This window comes from Bubalus kerabau, chromosome 6 (assembly GCF_029407905.1).
Source record: "Bubalus kerabau isolate K-KA32 ecotype Philippines breed swamp buffalo chromosome 6, PCC_UOA_SB_1v2, whole genome shotgun sequence".
Taxonomy (NCBI): Eukaryota; Metazoa; Chordata; class Mammalia; order Artiodactyla; family Bovidae; genus Bubalus; species Bubalus kerabau.
In genome coordinates this window covers 70493333-70511623 of record NC_073629.1, presented here as the reverse complement: position 1 = coordinate 70511623, position 18291 = coordinate 70493333, and the positions used below count along the sequence as shown (strand labels likewise).

Sequence of the window (18291 nt, the reverse complement as noted above, 5' to 3'; positions counted from 1 at the left end):
GGGGAAGACTTTGTCCAGGAGGTTATCATATTGCAAGGCTTGAAATCCCATGTGCAGCCTTGACCTCTTTCAGTCTCACAGGGTCCCAAAAGCTTAGCCATTGCATTCCTCTACTCTTGCCAGATATGCCCTCACCTGGCAGGAAAGCCTCCCCACCCAGCTAGTTCCTCTGTAAGTCAGACTGGCTGCAACTATCCTGTCCTCAGTTTAATGAGTCTTCCCTGGAAGCCAGCCTGTGAAACTCTTCAAACAAACAAATCACACCCCAACAGGAACCACAGCGTCCTCTACCCCCTTGTTACTACAAAGCCTGCCTCTCACACTCCTTCTGGTTCATTCTGCCTCTGAATACATCCCCCTTGTGACCCCAGATGGCATTCAGTCCCTCTTCCCTGGACTGTGAGTACATGTGACTAGTATCACTTTCCAATTTTATCCAACCTGTGTTGGGTGTTGCAAGTTTGGCCATCTCACACTGTTTAGGGCAAGAGATTGATAGCTTATGGTGAATGGTGTAGAATTCGTGATCTCCGAAGAAGACTTAGCTTCCGGACCAGGGACCAGGCTTGATCACTCAAGAGCTTTTGTGTAGCAGAGTTTTATTGAAGTGAAAAAAGGGACAGAGAAAGCTTCTGACACAGACATCAGAAGGGGGATGGAGAGCGCCCCTCTCGCTGGTGTTAGCAAGGAAGTGATATACGTTTTTTAGTTAGTTATTACAATAAATCAAAAGAATGTCTCAAGGTTGTAAAGATCTTACTAGACCCACTCCCGTAATTTACATTTTAAGATAACAGGATTAGCCAGAAGGTTTTCTGGAAGGAGAAACTGTCCTCAAGCAGGACACATTGTTGTTATATAATCTGGAATTCTCAAGGAGGAGGAAAGGACAAATGCCTTTTTTTTCCTCTACATTCGTTAGTCTTAGTCACGTAAAATATTTTTTTATGATTACATGACAAACAACTCAGTTTAAACTCTGAGAAGGGTGTCAGAGCAGAGATATGAGTATGGTGTATTGTCTAAAGGAACAATGTGTTGATTAAGACCCCATGTAGTGAAGGCTGAAGCTGCAAAGGCAGGGCCCTTTGTGCAAAGCTGTGGAGCTCATGGTTCTCCCTAAAATGCATTAAGCTATTTTAATCAGACATTAAACAGAGAACATTCTGGCAGTGTGTAGCCAATGGATTTAAAGTAGGACAAGAGTAACAGTCGAGCAGCCAGTGAGAACACCAGGATAGAATTCCAAGCAGGAAGCACCAAGGGTTCCAACCAAGGCATGGGCAGTGAGTCAGATTCTGTAGGTACAAAATAGAATCCATTCAACTTGGTGACCAACCGGATGCAGGACTGGGGACATAGGAGAGGGAAGAAGAGAGAATGATTGCTGGACTTGGTTCTCAGGTTCAAAATTATATTCATGCACTGAGATAGGAAATACAAGAAGAGGAACAGGTTTGTGACTGGGAAGAATTCAGTTCTTGACATACTGATTTGGAGAGGTTCACAGAACATCCAAGTGCTTTCCAGTGGGGAAGTCCATATGGGCCTTAGAGAAGGTTGGAGATAAAAGTTGGAGAGCCATTAGCTCAAAGGTGATACCAATGCCTGGGTTCAGGATAAGGGAATGCATAGAGAAAAAGGGGTGCCAGTCAAGGGCAACATATACAGGAAAGAGTCAAACACAGTGAAGCACATTCACAGTTAAGAGGTGAATGAAAGAAGCAATGTTTGTTAGAAAACTGAGAAGGGTCCAGGGGTACCAGGAGAATGATGTTCTGGAAGACCAGATGGGAAAGAAATTGAGGTGTTTGTATTTTAAAAGAGATAATGAAGGTACAAGATTGAGGGGCTAACTGATAGACTGAAGTTCATGAAGAGGCCAGAGCAATGGGATTTAGAGAAAAGACAGAGAAATTATTCTTAATAAGGGATGTTATCACTTCCAGTGAAGCAGGAGATAAAGACAAAACAAAAAAGAAGTTAAGTCGCTGAGTCGTGTCCAACTTTTTGCGACCCCATGGACTGTAGCCCACCAGGCTCCTCCATCCATTCTCCAGGCAAGAATACTGGAGTGGGTTGCCATTTCCTTCTCCAGGGGATCTTCCCGACCCAGGGATCGAACCCAGGTCTCCCACATTGCAGGCAGACGCTTTAACCTCTGAGCCACCAGGGAAGCAGGCTGCACATAAATTTTTAAGTGTGAATAGGGTTAGTGTTTTCTTCATTGAGAAAAAAATTTCAGATAAATTGCCTACCATTGGGTGGAATAACACTCTGGAAAACAGTATTCTTCATTTGGTTAACCAGCAGGCTGATGGTAAAAAGGCAAAGAATTCCAGCATCTTAAAAGTTTTCATTTATGTGGAAATGTAGTTTGATAGACATAAAAGGAACATAATCTGAGATGCACTTAGAAGTTAGTGATAGATCTATAAACAAGAATGTGTGAAACCAGCTAATAAACTCAGAACCTACTCCAGGATGAAAGCAACTGCAAGACATGTAAAAACTCAAATGACATGGATAAACTGTGAAATAGAATTACAGTGTTAATTCCTAAGAAAATAATAGCTCACCGAATAATGCAAGGGTACAATTTTGTTAAAACACATTTGTCACACCTACTAAAACTGCTTTGATTAGAAGTGAGGCTTTCAGTTGGATTTCAAATGTGATGCTGCAATCAAAATAAACATCCAAAACAAATTGATGAACCCAAGTTCATCTTGGGTTTTATATTAACCATGAGTGAAGTCTGAGAGTTCATTACTGGGAATGTAAACACAAAGTTTCCTCAAGATCAGGTAGTTCTTATCACCAAAAGAATCTTTTTTAAAAGAAAATGGAATATTTTCAGAGGACAATGTATTATTTCAAAAAACAAGAATAAAATAAATAAATCATTATGATCCACTTAGGACAAATTTAATACAAATACACTATAATTTTCTATGGAGCAAGTCATAAGAATAAATCATAAGTTATCAACACAGGTAAGAACTAATTCTGAATGTGCAGACATACAGTTATAGAAGAGTCAAAATAAATATATGACTGAGATGTAATAAGTTATTTATTTTGATATTAAACTCTTTAGATCTTTATTTTAGAATATACTTCTCTTAAATAGAATTTAGCTACTGATTTGTCAGAAATAACATTTTGTTAAAAAATACTTGAAAATGTCAGAAAAATAAACGTGTTGGGGAAAAATATTTATAACCCCATCACTAAGATAAAACATTTTAAAAAATAACTACCAGATATCTCTTGCAATGGTCTTCCTGATGATTCAGCAGTAAAGAATCTGCCTGCAGTCAGGAGATGTGGGTTTGATCCCTGGGTCAGAAAGATCCCCTGCAGGAAGAAATGGCAACCCATTCCAGTATTTTTGCCTGGAAAATCCTGTAAACAGAGGAGCCTGGCAGTCTACGGTCCATAGGGTTGCACAGAGTCAGACATGACTGAGCACGCACCCATCACTTGCAATGCTTTAAGTAAACACAGATAACAATATAGAAGTGGAATTATAATATGCATCTTCTCTATCCTTTAAACTTAATATTCTTAATACTATGTCTTGAACACTACTAATCCATATCTGTTATTGAAGTTCTTTTTTCACTTCTCCTAATTTGCTCTTTCTTTTATAATCTAAGCTTTTGAATAATAGTAGGAAGAAATTTTCACCTCTAAAGATTGTAAAAATAGTCTATCACATTTTTGTTTTATATAATTTCATTTATCACATTTTAAACGTTCTAACCATCTAAAAGTCTTTTGATACTATATGTGAAGTCAGATTGTAGTCGTTTTTCTCCAAATGGGTACCCAGTTCTCTAAGTAACTTTTCCCCTCTGAAAAGCTATTTTTATCACCTGCGAAAGTGAGAAACATTTCTAGACTGTTTGTTCCACTGCTCTATTGCTATTCTTGGATTAATATGTCTCTACTTTAGTAACTCTAATTTGGGGGAAAATTTCATGTCTTGTGAGACTTTTTCTAACTCTTTTTCTCTGAAGATTTCTGCTTAGTTGCCCACTTTTTTTTTTTTTTCTTCCCATAGACATACACACAGACACACACAGACACACACACAAAGAACTTCATAAACATTTTTTCAGGTTCCTCAGTTCAGTTCAGTTGCTCAGTCGTGCCCGACTCCCTGAGACCCCATGAATCACAGCACGCCAGGCCTCCCTGTCCATCACCAACTCCCAGAGTTCACTCAGACTCATGTCCATCGAGTCAGTGATGCCATCCAGCCATCTCATCCTCTGTTATCCTCTTCTCCTCCTGCCCCCAATCCCTCCCAGCATCAGAGTCTTTTCCAATGAGTCAACTCTTCACATCAGGTGGCCAAAGTACTGGAGTTTCAGCTTTAGCATCATTCCTTCCAAAGAAATCCCAGGGCTGATCTCCTTCAGAATGGACTGGTTGGATCTCCTTGCAGTCCAAGGGACTCTCAAGAGTCTTCTCCAACACCACAGTTCAAAGCATCAATTCTTTGGCACTCAGCCTTCTTCACAGTCCAACTGTCACATCCATACATGACCACAGGAAAAACCATAGCCTTGACTAGATGAACCTTTGTTGGCAAAGTAATGTCTCTGCTTTTGAATATGCTGTCTAGGTTGGTCATAACTTTCCTTCCAAGGAGTAAGCATCTTTTAATTTCATGGCTGCAGTCACCATCTGCAGTGATTTTGGAGCCCCAAAAAATAAAGTCTGACACTGTTTCCACTGTTTCCCCATCTATCTCCCATGAAGTGATGGGACCAGATGTCATGATCTTTGTTTCTTGAATGTTGAGATTTAAGCCAACTTTTTCACTCTCCACTTTCATCAAGAGGTTTTTTAGTTCCTCTTCACTTTCTGCCATAAGGGTGGTGTCATCTGCATATCTGAGGTGATTGATAATTCTCCCGGCAATCTTGATTCCAGCTTGTGTTTCTTCCAGTCCAGCGTTTCTCATGATGTACTCTGCATAGAAGTTAAATAAGCAGGGTGACAATATACAGCCTTGACATACTCCTTTTCCTATTTGGAACCAGTCTGTTGTTCCATGTCCAGTTCTAACTGTTGCTTCCTGACCTGCATACAGATCTCTCAAGAGGCAGATCAGGTGGTCTGGTATTCCCATCTCTTTCAGAATTTTCCACAGTTTATTGTGATCCACACAGTCAAAGGCTTTGGCATAGTCAATAAAGCAGAAATAGATGTTTTTCTGGAACTCTCTTGGTTTTTCGATGATCCAGTGGATGTTGGCAATTTGATCTCTGGTTCCTCTGCCTTTTCGAAAACCAGCTTGAACATCAGGAAGTTCACGGTTCACATATTGCTGAAGCCTGGCTTGGAGAATTTTGAGCATTACTTTACTAGCGTGTGAGGTGAGTGCAATTGTGCAGTAGTTTGAGCATTCTTTGGCATTGCCTTTCTTTGGGATTGGAATGAAAACTGACCTTTTCCAGTCCTGTGGCCACTGCTGAGTTTTCCACATTTGCTGGCATACTGAGTGCAGCACTTTCACAGCATCATCTTTCAAGATTTGGAATAGCTTAACTGGAATTCCATCACCTCCAGTAGCTTTGTTCATAGTGATGCTTTCTAAGGCCCACTTGACTTCACATTCCAGGATGTCTGGCTCTAGGTCAGTGATCACACCATCATGATTATCTGGGTCATGAAGATCTTTCTTGTACAGTTCTTCTGTGTATTCTTGCCATCTCTTCTTAATATCTTCTGCTTCTGTTAGGTCCATACCATTTCTGTCCTTTATCGAGCCCATCTTTGCATGAAATGTTCCCTTGGTATCTCTAATTTTCTTGAAGAGATCTCTAGTCTTTCCCATTCTGTTGTTTTCCTCTGTTTCTTTGCATTGATCCCTGAAGGCTTTCTTATCTCTTCTTGCTATTCTTTGGAACTCTGCATTCATATGTTTGTATCTTTCTTTTTCTCCTTTGCTTTTCGCTTCTCTTCTTTTCACAGCTATTTGTAAGGCCTCCCCAGACAGCCATTTTGCTTTTTTGCATTTCTTTTCTATGGGGATGGTCTTGATCCCTGTCTCCTGTACAATGTCACGAACCTCATTCCATAGTTCATCAGGCACTCTATCTATCAGATCTAGGCCCTTAAATCTATTTCTCACTTCCACTGTATAATCATAAGCGATTTGATTTACGTCATACCTGTATGGTCTAGTGGTTTTTCCCTACTTTCTTCAATTTAAGTCTGAATTTGCCAATAAGGAGTTCATGATCTGAGCCATAGTCAGCTCCTGGTCTTGTTTTTGCTGACTGTATAGAGCTTCTCCATCTTTGGCTGCAAAGAATATAATCAATCTGATTTTGGTTCCTAAAAAGTCCTATTGAGATTTTAGTATGAATTACTTTGTAGAGTATGAGGGGAAGGAAAATCTTTACATAAATCTGAACTAGAAATCTTTGAGTGTTCTTCTATGTCTCCCAGGAAAGTTTTATAGTTGTTTTTTAAGATCCTATATGTTTCTTTTAGATTTGGTTAGTTATATTTCACTGTCTTTGAATTAGTAATGGTTGTACTGCCATTGTGAATAAAGTCTTTTCCCATTATATTTTCTAACTGATCAACTGACTTTTATTAATTTATATATATTAATTTTGTATATTTCTTATGCAATTAACTACTTTTCTGAACTCATTAATAGTTTTTGTTTGTTCTCTTGCATTGTCCAGGTTTTAAATAACAGAACTGTAAATAGTGATTCTTCTGCACACTCTCTTCAAGTATCTGATTACATAAAATTTTAAAAATTTAAATGATATGCTTATTACTCATACTTTCCATTGATCTTGCATAGACAAAATATATACTATCAGTGAATAAACTTAGCTCGTTTGGTTGGCTCAGTAAAGATTTCCTTAATTACTATTTTTCCCCCTGGGCTCTTTGGAGGGAGCACACTTGTAATTCAAAGGATGCATTTAGGACTTTCCTGGTGGTACAGTGGACAAGAATCTACCTGCCAACGCAGAAGGCATGGGTTTAATCCTGGTCTGGAAAGATTCCCCATGCCACAGAGCAACTAAGCCCATAAACCACAAGTTGCAGGGCCCACGCACTGCAACTGCTAAAGCCTGTGCATCTAGAACCTGTGCTCCACAATAAGAGAAGCCACCACAAGGAGAAGCCTGTGCACCGCTACTAGAGAAAGCCCACGCAAGGCAGGAAGACTTGGCGCAGCCAAAAACATAGGTTGGATTTGTATTTGTTTTTTGTTGGCTCTTACTTGTTTTCTCATCGCTTTTCTTTACATTTTTGAAGAGGGATAAAATTTACCCATATGACCAATGAAGTTTACTGTAGTCAGTAATGCTGACTTGTACCTCCTATGGGAATTTGTATTTAGGTTTCCTTTTATTTTTTGGTGTCTTTCAGGACATTCCATCTTCATTCCTCCTTTTTCTCAACTTATTTTTTATGGTTAATAAAAATGAAAGGATGATTATTTAGACATTTTCTGCAGGACTGAAAAAAGTCAGTTTTCATTCCAATTCCAAAGAAAGGCAATGCCAAAGAACGTTCAAACCACCGCACAATTGTACTCATCTCACACGCTAGTAAAGTAATGCTCAAAATTCTCCAAGCCAGGCTTCAGCAATACGTGAATTGTGAACTTCCAGATGTTCAAGCTGGTTTTAGAAAAGGCAGAGGAACCTGAGATCAAATTGCCAACATCCACTGGATCATGGAAAAAGCAAGAGAGTTCCAGAAAAACATCTATTTCTGCTTTATTGACTATGCCAAAACCTTTGACTGTGTGGATCACAATAAACTGTGGAAAATTCTGAAGGAGATGGGAATACAAGACCACCTGACCTGCCTCTTGAAAAACCTGTATGCAGGTCAGGAAGCAACAGTTAGAACTGGACGTGGAACAACAGACTGGTTCCAAATAGGAAAAGGAGTATGTCAAGGCTATATACTGTCACCCTGTTTATTTAACTTCTATGCAGAGTACATCATGAGAAACGCTGGACTGGAAGAAACACAAGCTGGAATCAAGATTGCCGGGAGAAATATCAATCACCTCAGATATGCAGATGACACCACCCTTATGGCAGAAAGTGAAGAGGAACTAAAAAGCCTCTTGATGAAACTGAAAGTGGAGAGTGAAAAAGTTGGCTTAAAGCTCAACATTGAGAAAACGAAGATCATGATATCTGGTCCCATCATTTCATGGGACACAGATGGGGAAACAGTGGAAACAGTGGCTGACTTTATTTTTGGGGGTTCTAAAATCACTGCAGATGGTGATTGCAGCCGTGAAATTAAAAGACGCTTACTCCTTGGAAGGAAAGTTATGACCAACCTAGACAGCATATTCAAAAGCAGAGACATTACTTTGTCCAAAAAGGTCTGTCTAGTCAAGGCTATGGTTTTGCCGGTAGTCATCTATGAATGTGAGTTGGACTATAAAGATGGCTGAGCGCCGAAGAATTGATGCTTTTAAACTGTGGTGTTGGAGAAGACTCTTGAGAGTCCCTTGGACTGCAAGGAGATCCAACCAGTCCATCCTAACGGAGATCAGTCCTGGGTGTTGATTGGAAGGACTAATGTTGAAGCTGAAACTCCAATACTTTGGCCACCTGATGTGAAGAGCTGACTCATTTGAAAACACCCTGATGCTGGGAAAGATTGAGGGCAGGAGGAGAAGGAGACAACAGAGGATGAGATGGCTGGATGGCAACACTGACTCAATGGACATGGGTTTGGGTGGACTCCAGGAGTTGGTGATGGACAGGGAGGCCTGGCGTGCTGCAGTTCATGGGTCGCAAAGAGTTGGACATGACTGAGCAACTGAACTGAACTGAACTGAACCGCAGGACAGAGTGTTAATAAGTACTTTGTAGATATTATCTTCGGAGAAGGCAATGGCACCCCACTCCAGTACTCTCACCTGGACAATCCCATGGATGGAGGAGCCTGGTAGGCTGCAGTCCATGAGGTCTCTAAGAGTCGAACATGACTGAGCGACTTCACTTTGACTTTTCACTTTCATGCATTGGAGAAGGAAATGGCAACCCACTCCAGTATTCTTGCCTGGAGAATCCCAGGGATGGGGGAGCCTGGTGGCCTGCCATCTATGGGGTCGCACAGAGTTGGACACGACTGAAGCAACTTAGCAGCAGACATTATCTTGTTTAACTTGTACAAACTCTCTGAGGTAGATGTTACTACCATATTACATGTAAGGAAAACGAGACTTCAGATCACTCGGTAACTTGCCCAGGACTCTACAACTAGTCAATAGTAGAGCCAGGATTTAAAGCCAGGTCTTCTGCCTCCATAACCCATTCTCTTAACCCTACCAGAGGGCTTCATGTGCCCTGGCTCTCCTCCCTGCTCATGAAGGAGCTGTTCTTCTCAGATCTATACCTGGAGTAAGGTGGCCTCTTAACTACTTGCTCAAGTAAGACATGAATGTCTTCTGCTCTGTCACCTACAAATTGGCACTTGCCATCTACCTCTACAAGGATCAAATTATGAGCTGCTGCAGCTGCTGTCTTTCAACACCCCCTGGGGTGAAAGTTCACGTGAAGATCAGCAATGAGGAACTTTGTACTCTTGGAAAACCTGGCAGAACAGGTTTCAGATAATTAGATATTTTCAGAAGACTTTATGAGCCCAATTTATGGTAACGTCTGCTCATCATGACTAGCAGTGACCTTCACAAAACTAGCAGCAATATGCTGCGAAACATATGTGCTTGATTGCATGTAATTCCCCTTCACCAAAATCACATATATACTGACCATCTCCTCTACCTCTTTGGAGCAGTTTCTCAGAGCTATTTGAGACACTGTCTCCTGGGCTATAGTCCTCATTCTGCCCCCAAAACTTAACTTTAACTCTCATGTTTTGTTTGTGCCTTTTTCCTCCAATTGACAGCTCTTAGTCTGGCTTTTCTAAAGTCAAAGACAAATGTCTGTTGTGTGACTGCTGTGTAGTCTCCAGCATTTGCTACAATCTGAGTCTGCCACTCTCCTCCCATTTACAAGGCTTTCTCTGGAGTGACTGTATATCCAAGAGTGCCAAGTCACCCTTCCCTTGAACCTGAAGTTGTACCAAAAATTTAATCCTGTAGTCTATAAAAAGGAGATGAGGAATGCTGAGGCCTGGGCATATGTCTCTAGCTGGCTCAGATACTTTCTGTGTAATAAGGTTTGATACTCTAGGTGGCCTGCATTAGAGGTAGTGACTGAGTGGAGGCTTTTTCTTTTTACCTACTCTGCACGTAATTTGGGTCAATATGTCAAATGACTGACACTGGAGTTAGTATATACTCCCAGTGGACTTTGGCACGGGGTTTCCTCTTTAGTTATTAGTACTGTTGTCTCTTTATGGATACCTTTACATGAAGCTGGGAAAAGATAAAATCAAGACTGCTAATCTGTGGCCACATTTACTTACGCGCTTTGTGCTCAGTCACTCAGTCATGCCCAACTCTTCTGTGATGCCATAGACTGTAGCCTGCCAAGCCCCTCTGTCCATGGAATTTTCCAGGCAAGAATACTGGAGTGGGTTGCCATTCCTTTCTCAAGGGGGTCTTCCCAACCCAAGGGCTGAACCCATGTCTCCTGCACGGGCAGGTGCATTGTTTCCTATTGAGCCACCTGGAAAGCCCATCGCCACATTTAACACATGTTTAATGAGCATCTATATCAGGCAATCAGTTGGGATCAGTGTTAGACTCCCTCTTAAAGAACATACATGGACTGTCCCCATCAACACCTATCGATCATTGACACGGTCCAAAGTGGATTTAGATTTCTTTCTATGATACATTTCCTAGACTCCTTCCTTGGCTGGAGGAAGCTCCCATAATACAAGCTATTCCTAAGCCCTATGGATTAGCAAAATTGTCCTCTGACAGTTTTAAATGACATTTTTTAAAAAATCACTGGACCAAAGGAAAAGGTAGCATTGGAAAAAGAACTAAGGATTGAGCTGAGGTGTTTTCCTGTCTGTGAGACATGGTTGAAGAGGCTGAAAGAGCCAGGTCAAAGTGACCTGCTGTTCTTGAGTTATCTTGTGCAGAAATAAAGCTTTTACATTGTGAATTGTGGAGGCCCCTTGGCACACATAGGATTTCTTGCCTCTGTAAAGCTGAGCTAAGGACATTATAAAATGCTACCTGATTTTTCTTCCCTTTTCTGAAGCATACAAGTTATTTTGTACTTCTCTGGCCAAAGCTACTTTGGATAGCAGGAGCGAACAAATGCACTGAAATATTAAGTGTTTAGCTGGCAACCTCAAGCTACACTAGGTGTCCCTCATTTTTGTCCCTAGGTCACCTTTTGTGATGGTCAGTTTTGTGTCAACGTGTCATGTTTTAAGTAGATTGTTTTACGTAGATTGCCCTCCATGATGCAGGTAGGCCTCATGCACTCAGTTGAAAGCCATAGAACAAAAATTGAGGTTTCCCAGAAAAATAATTCTGCCTTAGTACTTCAATACAGAAACTCATCAGGCCCCATAATTGTATGAGAAAATTCCTTAAAATAAATCTATCTATCTATCTATATATACACACACACACATTTTACTCCATGTGTTTTACCCAGCTCTCATCTCTACTCCATTCTAAGCTCAAGAATGCGGACTATGTCTTATATACCTTTGTATCCTCAAATCCCAGCACAGTGCCTTCTAAATTCAATGTATTCAATGTTTTGAAATAATAGAATAATCCCTTCATAAAAGACTTGAATCAGAAGGTAAGTGACAACTGAGGCAAAGATGATTAACAGGGTCAGAACTAACAATCTTGGGCAAAATGAGGCCGGAAACCAGGCAGCCCAACACGTGTTGTAGCCAGGGTTACAAGCCAGGAATGCCAAAGGCCTGGAAATTAAATGAGTTTAATTTCAGTCCACCAACATAATGTCAGCTCAGGTTTACCCTACTAATCATGTGACCACTGGCATGACAGTTCACCTTCTTAGGCTCAGGGTGGCTGATCTGTTTGATATTTTAACCACATATTATATGATTCTAAGCAAATACTATTCTAAGGTCAAAGCAAATGGACAGAAATTCAGATGGTTAAAACATGAAATAATGCTTGTTGATTCTACAAGTTATTCTCTACTTTGTATCAGGGACAGCACTGGTGACTGGGGTAGTAGCCCTGGGACTACCAGCAGCAATAGTGCTGTGAAAATAGTTTGCTGAAAACTCAGACAAGGACAGAACTAGAATGACAAGGAGATGTGTACAGGAAATATGTCCAATGCTGCTGCTAAGTCGCTTCAGTCATGTCTGACTCTGTGCAACCCCATAGACGACAACCCACCAGGCTCCCCCATCCCTGGGATTCTCCCAGCAAGAACACTGGAGTGGGTTGCCATTTCCTTCTCCAATGCATGAAAGTGAAAAGTGAAAGTGAAGTCGCTCAGTCATGTCCGACTCTTAGCGACCCCATGGACTGCAGCCCACCAAGCTCTTCCGTCCATGGGATTTTCCAGGCAAGAGTACTGGAGTGGGGTGCCATTGCCTTCTCTGATGCTATATAATCACAAATATGGTAGTTAATGCATAAAATTTGGCTAGTTTTTTCTTTGAAATAAACTGAACTGTATTAATGAATTGTGCAGTGTTAAGTTAGCAGTATGCTTTAGCTTATTCAATAGATGAGGCAAATGTGAAAACAGATTAAGCTGACTTTTACAAAATAATTATTCCTTTATCTTTTTGAATGGGAAGAAATCTTCCATTTTGAAATGTATATAAAATGCTAGTCTCTAGATTCATAACATTGCTTTTTAAACAACTTTTTCAAATGTTATTTTACTCTACAAGACTAACCTGTAAAAGAAATAACAAATAAACTTGGAAAATACAAATAGTAAAAACACTTTCGCATGGCACATGAGCCAGAAGCCAATGACGGCCCTGAATTATAAAAGTTAGCAGTGCTTTCTGTTTACTATGAAAGCAGGATTCCCTGTTCAAACTAGCAATTGTTATTCAACAGAACAAATCAGGTCAAGAGAATCAACCATACAACAACAGACAGGAGGCTGTGTTCACATGAAGAAAAACAAGAACAAAAATAACAATCAAACCTCATTTCCTGAGACATAATGTTAATGGCTTCTCTAGTGGCTCAGCTGGTAAAGAATCCACCACCAATGCAGAATGCAGGAGACCTGGGTTTGATTCCTAGTCAGGATGATCCCCTGAAGAAGTAAATGGCAACCCACTCCAATATTAATGCCTAGGAAATCCCATGGAGAGGATCCTGGTGGGCTAAGTCCATGGGGTTGCAAAGAGCTGGACATGACTGAGTGACTAACATATGTATTATTGATGGCAAGATTTCCAGGTAATTATCCTTTTATTTAGTTTAGATAAAGACTTCCAACACAGAACACTGTTAGGAAGTAACCTTAGTTTGGTGCTATGTAAAACTGATATAAGGCAAGTACTACATGTAAAATAAACTAGAAAACCACCATTTTTAATTGCTTCTAGAATTTATTGTAATTACCATGTTATAATAACAAAAGCAGATCATTCTTAATGCATCTAATTTGATTATTAATTTAAATAACAATATATGATCCCAATCACACAAATAGATAATTCTAAATTTACTTTGAAGTTGAATCAATCAAAACATATCTATTTGGAACCTATGCACCCAGTATCATTATAGCAGAAAGAAAGCTGCTGTTCTCACAGAATATGTGGCTCATTAACCTAGTGAACATCATAAAATATTGGGAATATTGGGAAAATAACAAATTTCTCTGGACACTGTTTATCTTGCCTTTTTGAGAGACTTGTAGATCTAGATGAGATTAGTTTGGGAAAGGGGTCTCATTTACTCCAGAGAATCATCAGAGTCCAATATAGTTCTGGGCTAATCAGAGATTAAAGAACCTTTATAAGGAGAAATAGGCTTGGAAATGGAGAAGGCAATGACACCCCTCTCCAGTACTCTTGCCTGGAAAATCCCATGGATGGAGGAGCCTGGTAGGCTGTAGTCCATGGAGTCGCTAAGAGTTGGACACGGCTGAGCGACTTCCCTTTCACTTTTCACTTTCATGCATTGGAGAAGGAAATGGCAACCCACTCCAGTGCTCTGGCCTGGAGAATCCCAGGGACGGTGGAGCCTGGTGGGCTTCCGTCTGTGGGGTCGCACAGAGTCGGACACAACTAAAGCAACTTAGCAGCAGCAGCAGGCTTGGAAATCAAGCAGTCCTATTTTGAATTAGTATGTTTTAGTCAAAGGTATGGGATTAATGATTAGTATCGGTTAGGAATTTCTGTAATGTCCTCCAATGCCAAGTGACTGCTAACATCCTATTTCCTATTACAATGATTCCTTGATGAGAAGTAGAAGGCATAAAGAAAGTTGCCAGCTATAAAATAAACAGTACTCCAATGCTTATGATCACTAAAAACAAACCTTTTTTTTAAATGTTAAGGAACTCACTGAATCAAATGAATGCTACGTAGAGCAAACACAGTGTACATAAAACTGAAATATGAAACCTCTAATTACACAGGAAATCAATGGAAGGACTGATCAGTTTAAGAGAAGAATCATTTTTCCAGTAGCCCCACTGCTATGAATGATATTTTCATGAGCTTGGGTAGCCTTCTCCAGTAAATACTGGGGACCGATTACTGGTTTCAACCAACCAATTTCCATTCCAGCTTGAAGGGCTGCTGCAAACTGCTGAAATTCCTCCTGAGGGAAAGAAAACATCTTTTTCAGTAGAGGAACACATGACAATTTTCAGAAGCATTAACATTTTTCAGAGTCTAAGAAAGCAGTAAGAGTTTTCTCATAAATGTGTGGCTTTTGTCAACTTGTCCAGAACTATAAAAAAGTAGTTTCCTATAGGTTAATCAACACTGCAATTTGTCTGTGGCGGTCTCAGTTTACAAAATACCTATTGTTGTGGAGTAATTAGTAATTACCAACAGTATCTCCTCTCTCCTTCATAAGTGCCCTGGCTTGGAAAATAAATTATAGTCACCCTAGTTATCTTCCAGGGATTAATCCTTAACCCACCTAGATGACTAACCTTAACATCGACTTAAATTTCCAGTCTGCCTGACTAGGCAAATTACAACAATGTATCAGAATCACTTTTCTACCTTGGTGGATGAAAAGAGAGTAACTCCTTTTATGCTAGATTCCTTTGTCATGATGTCCCGTGGGTTTATTTCAATAGTGCCTCTGCTGCCAACAACCTAGTATGAAAAACAACATGTCTACAGTTAAAGATTACTGCAAAATAGTGTTAAATTACGAAAACACTGCAAAGTGATAAAAAAAAAAAATGAAATACTTACTATTACTCGTCCTCCGTGTGACAAAAGATTCAAATCATTACTAAGATTTACGTTAGCTAACATTTCAATAATCACATCAACTCCTTTTTCACCAACAGATTTCTATATAATATAAAAGAATGCAGAGTAGATTAGGAAAAAAAAAGATTATCATAGTGCCATATATTACAGAAATATATTTCAAATGACACAAAATGCTATATTTTAAAGAGTAATAATGCCAATTTTAAGATAATTTAATTATACAGTGATGCTGTAATTCCAAGGTACCAGCCACATCTAAAATGACAGATCTGTATTAAATAAATTGCTATAATGAAATAAAATTTGTCCAAAATTTTCATGTGTTTAGACTCAACTTGATTATAAAGTACTTCTTCCTTAGGTGAAAATTTTCTGTCTTCAAAATGTATTTTAATAGAGGAAGAAGCAACAAATCAAAAATCAAAAACTGCATTGGTGCTCCCATTTTTATTAAAAAACAGACAACAAAAGAAAAAAAATACTGACTTTCTGGTATTGCAGTATTCTGTGTGTGTGTGCACTTAGTTGTGTTCTCAGTGGTCTACAATCAGCTTGGCACACTACCCCTTTTCTTTTGGGCTTTCTGATGTCAATTCCCAACATCTAAAACCAGCTCTTAAATAAGCTAAGCTATACATTTTCATTTTAAGAAAAAAATGAACACCTATGCCCAGCACTGTGTGAGGTATTATGAATGTCAAGATGGACATAGAGAACCCAAAATAAAGAGGAAAATGGAAAACACTACAATTAAAGGTGTGATGTGATGGGCTAAGTACTGCATTGAAAGTGAAAGTGAAGTCGTGTTTGACTCTTTGCGACCCCATGGACTGTAGCCTACCAGGTTCCTCCATCCATGGGATTTTCCAGGCAAGAGTACTGGAGTGGGGTGCCATTTCCTTCTCCAGGGGATCTTCCCAACTCAGGGATCCAACCCGAGTCTCCTGCACTGCAGACAGATGCTTTACCACCTGAGCCACCAGGGAAACAAACCATAGGTTTTAGAGGGGGGGAAAAGTTACAATTCTGATCACCTGTAAAGGTCAGAGATAATTCCACAGAGATGACGACCTCGGCCCTGAGGGATAAGTAGGAATTCTTAAGTAGAACAGAAGGAATAAGGGGCAAGGAGAAGCTAGACATAAGGCAGTCAGTCTGGACAAAAGAAACAGAATAGCAAAGACGTAGGGATGGAGAGTAAAAGCTGGAACTGGAAAGTGGCCCAGCAGAGCTGGAGTATGCATTTGTGAAGGAGATGGGGGCGGGGGTGGGAGCGGAGAGGTAGGAGATAAGAGACTACACATTGGTTCAGACTACGAAAATACATCAAATGCCACATTAAAAGATTTGGACTTTGTGGCACAGATGTTCATTAGTTAATTCTTGTGCCAGGCACTGTTTTAGGCACTGGAAGTACAGCAGGGAACAAGAAAACAGAAATTCCTATTCTCGTGGAGCTCTCGTTTATTTCTGAGGATGTTTTTCTTTTTCTGTCTTTGAGACAGAGAACCAAATAACTCTGGAGACAGTAGAGGAGACAGAAGGGGGCATTAGCTCAGCTGTGAGTAAGAGTCAAGACTGGCAAAGATGAGGACTAAATGAAGCTACAACAGTGACGGGGAAAGAAACAGAGACATATATGAAAGGCATGTCAGAGATGAAACTGATAGATAACGTGACCAATTTGATGTGCAGGAGGGAGAAAGGTGATTAAACAGGAACAGGAAATGAAATGTGGGTGTCTATCCTGAGGGACCAGATGAATGGCCATGTCTAGCAGGCTGATGGTGTGAAGGAATGAAACAGGCCAGAGACAGTGCTGGAAACCAGCAGCCTAAGGACATGTATGAGATGGATCAGGATGAAGGTGCAGCACCAGAGAAAGTGAGAGACCAAGAGGAAAGACCTATGGAAGACCAAGTGAAATGAAGAGGAGGGAGACTAAAAGTGAAGTTAGAGAAGTGAGAAGAGAGCCAGCTTCCAGGAGGTGTGGTCAGGGTCAAGTACAATGAGAATTGAGCCAAGAGCAGCTGACTGGTGATGGAATTATCAGTGCCCCTGACAAGCCAGGTGAGTAGCTGGTGTGTGCATGCAGGCTAAGTCACTTCAGTAGTGTTCGACTCTTTGCGACCCCATGGACTGTAGCCCACCAGGCTCCTCCATCCATGGGATTCTCCAGGCAAGAATATTGGGATGGGTTGCACTTCTTGAGGGTATCTTCCCGACCCAGGGATCGAACCTGCATCTCTTACATCTCCTACACTGTCAGGCATGTTCTTTACCACTAGGGCCACCTGGAAAGCCCTGGGGTGGAAGCAAAATTGCAGTGGGAGGTAAGGAAGTAAGAGAAGTTTAAGTACTCCCTACTTTTTCAAGAAAGGTGTGGTAAAGGAGGGAAGGGGAGGAGAAAAGGTTAAGAGAATGTTTTTGGAGAAAGAGAGACTTAAGCAGAAGGAAACAGTATAAGAGATAGAAGCTATAAGGTCTCGTGGTCTTAGAATTATATTGCAAAACAAAAACCTATTCTTAAAATAACTGGCCAATTTTCATCTTTGATAATGATATCAGGAGTGCATGCTCAATCAATTTTGTATTCCTCAACATATACAAAGGACAGCCTTTATTCAGTTTTTTGGCAAGATGATTAGAGGTAATAAACAAACTCACATTCATTTTTTTCTCAGTTTGTAATGACCTTGTTTACACTGTAATTACTACCTGGGATATCCTAATTCTTTCTCAACATGAGCAAGTAGTTTGAGGATCAGCAAAGTAATCAGTGTTTAGTAAATTGTTACTATGGCAAAGATGGAGAACTCCAGAACCTGCTTGAATTCCACTGCAGCAATGGAATAGATGTAACAGCAACTAAATTCTGCCTCACTATTTTTGATGAGGTAGTGGTTTCTC

At 40.3% G+C, this 18291-nt stretch overlaps 2 protein-coding genes across 6 annotated transcripts in view; both read right to left on the bottom strand.

Annotated features, from left to right (window-relative positions):
- Positions 1 to 5173: 5173 nt before the first annotated feature.
- LOC129656190 (uncharacterized) lies at positions 5174 to 5854 on the bottom strand (the record flags this gene model as incomplete). Its single annotated transcript, XM_055586923.1, has 1 exon — positions 5174 to 5854. A coding segment is annotated over exon 1 (681 nt), but the record flags the coding sequence as incomplete, so codon positions are not given.
- A 7650-nt stretch (positions 5855 to 13504) lies between these two features.
- The window catches only part of CRYZ (crystallin zeta), a 29645-nt gene continuing 24858 nt past the window's right edge, over positions 13505 to 18291 (bottom strand). For all 5 annotated transcript variants that reach the window (XM_055585471.1, XM_055585469.1, XM_055585473.1 and 2 more), the window contains 3 exons: positions 15358 to 15459; positions 15160 to 15255; positions 13505 to 14746 (listed from right to left, as the gene is read on the bottom strand). In XM_055585471.1, coding sequence (XP_055441446.1) covers positions 14582 to 14746; positions 15160 to 15255; positions 15358 to 15459 — 363 coding nt within the window. In that variant the 3' untranslated portion in view covers positions 13505 to 14581. The remainder of the gene's footprint in view (positions 14747 to 15159; positions 15256 to 15357; positions 15460 to 18291) is intronic.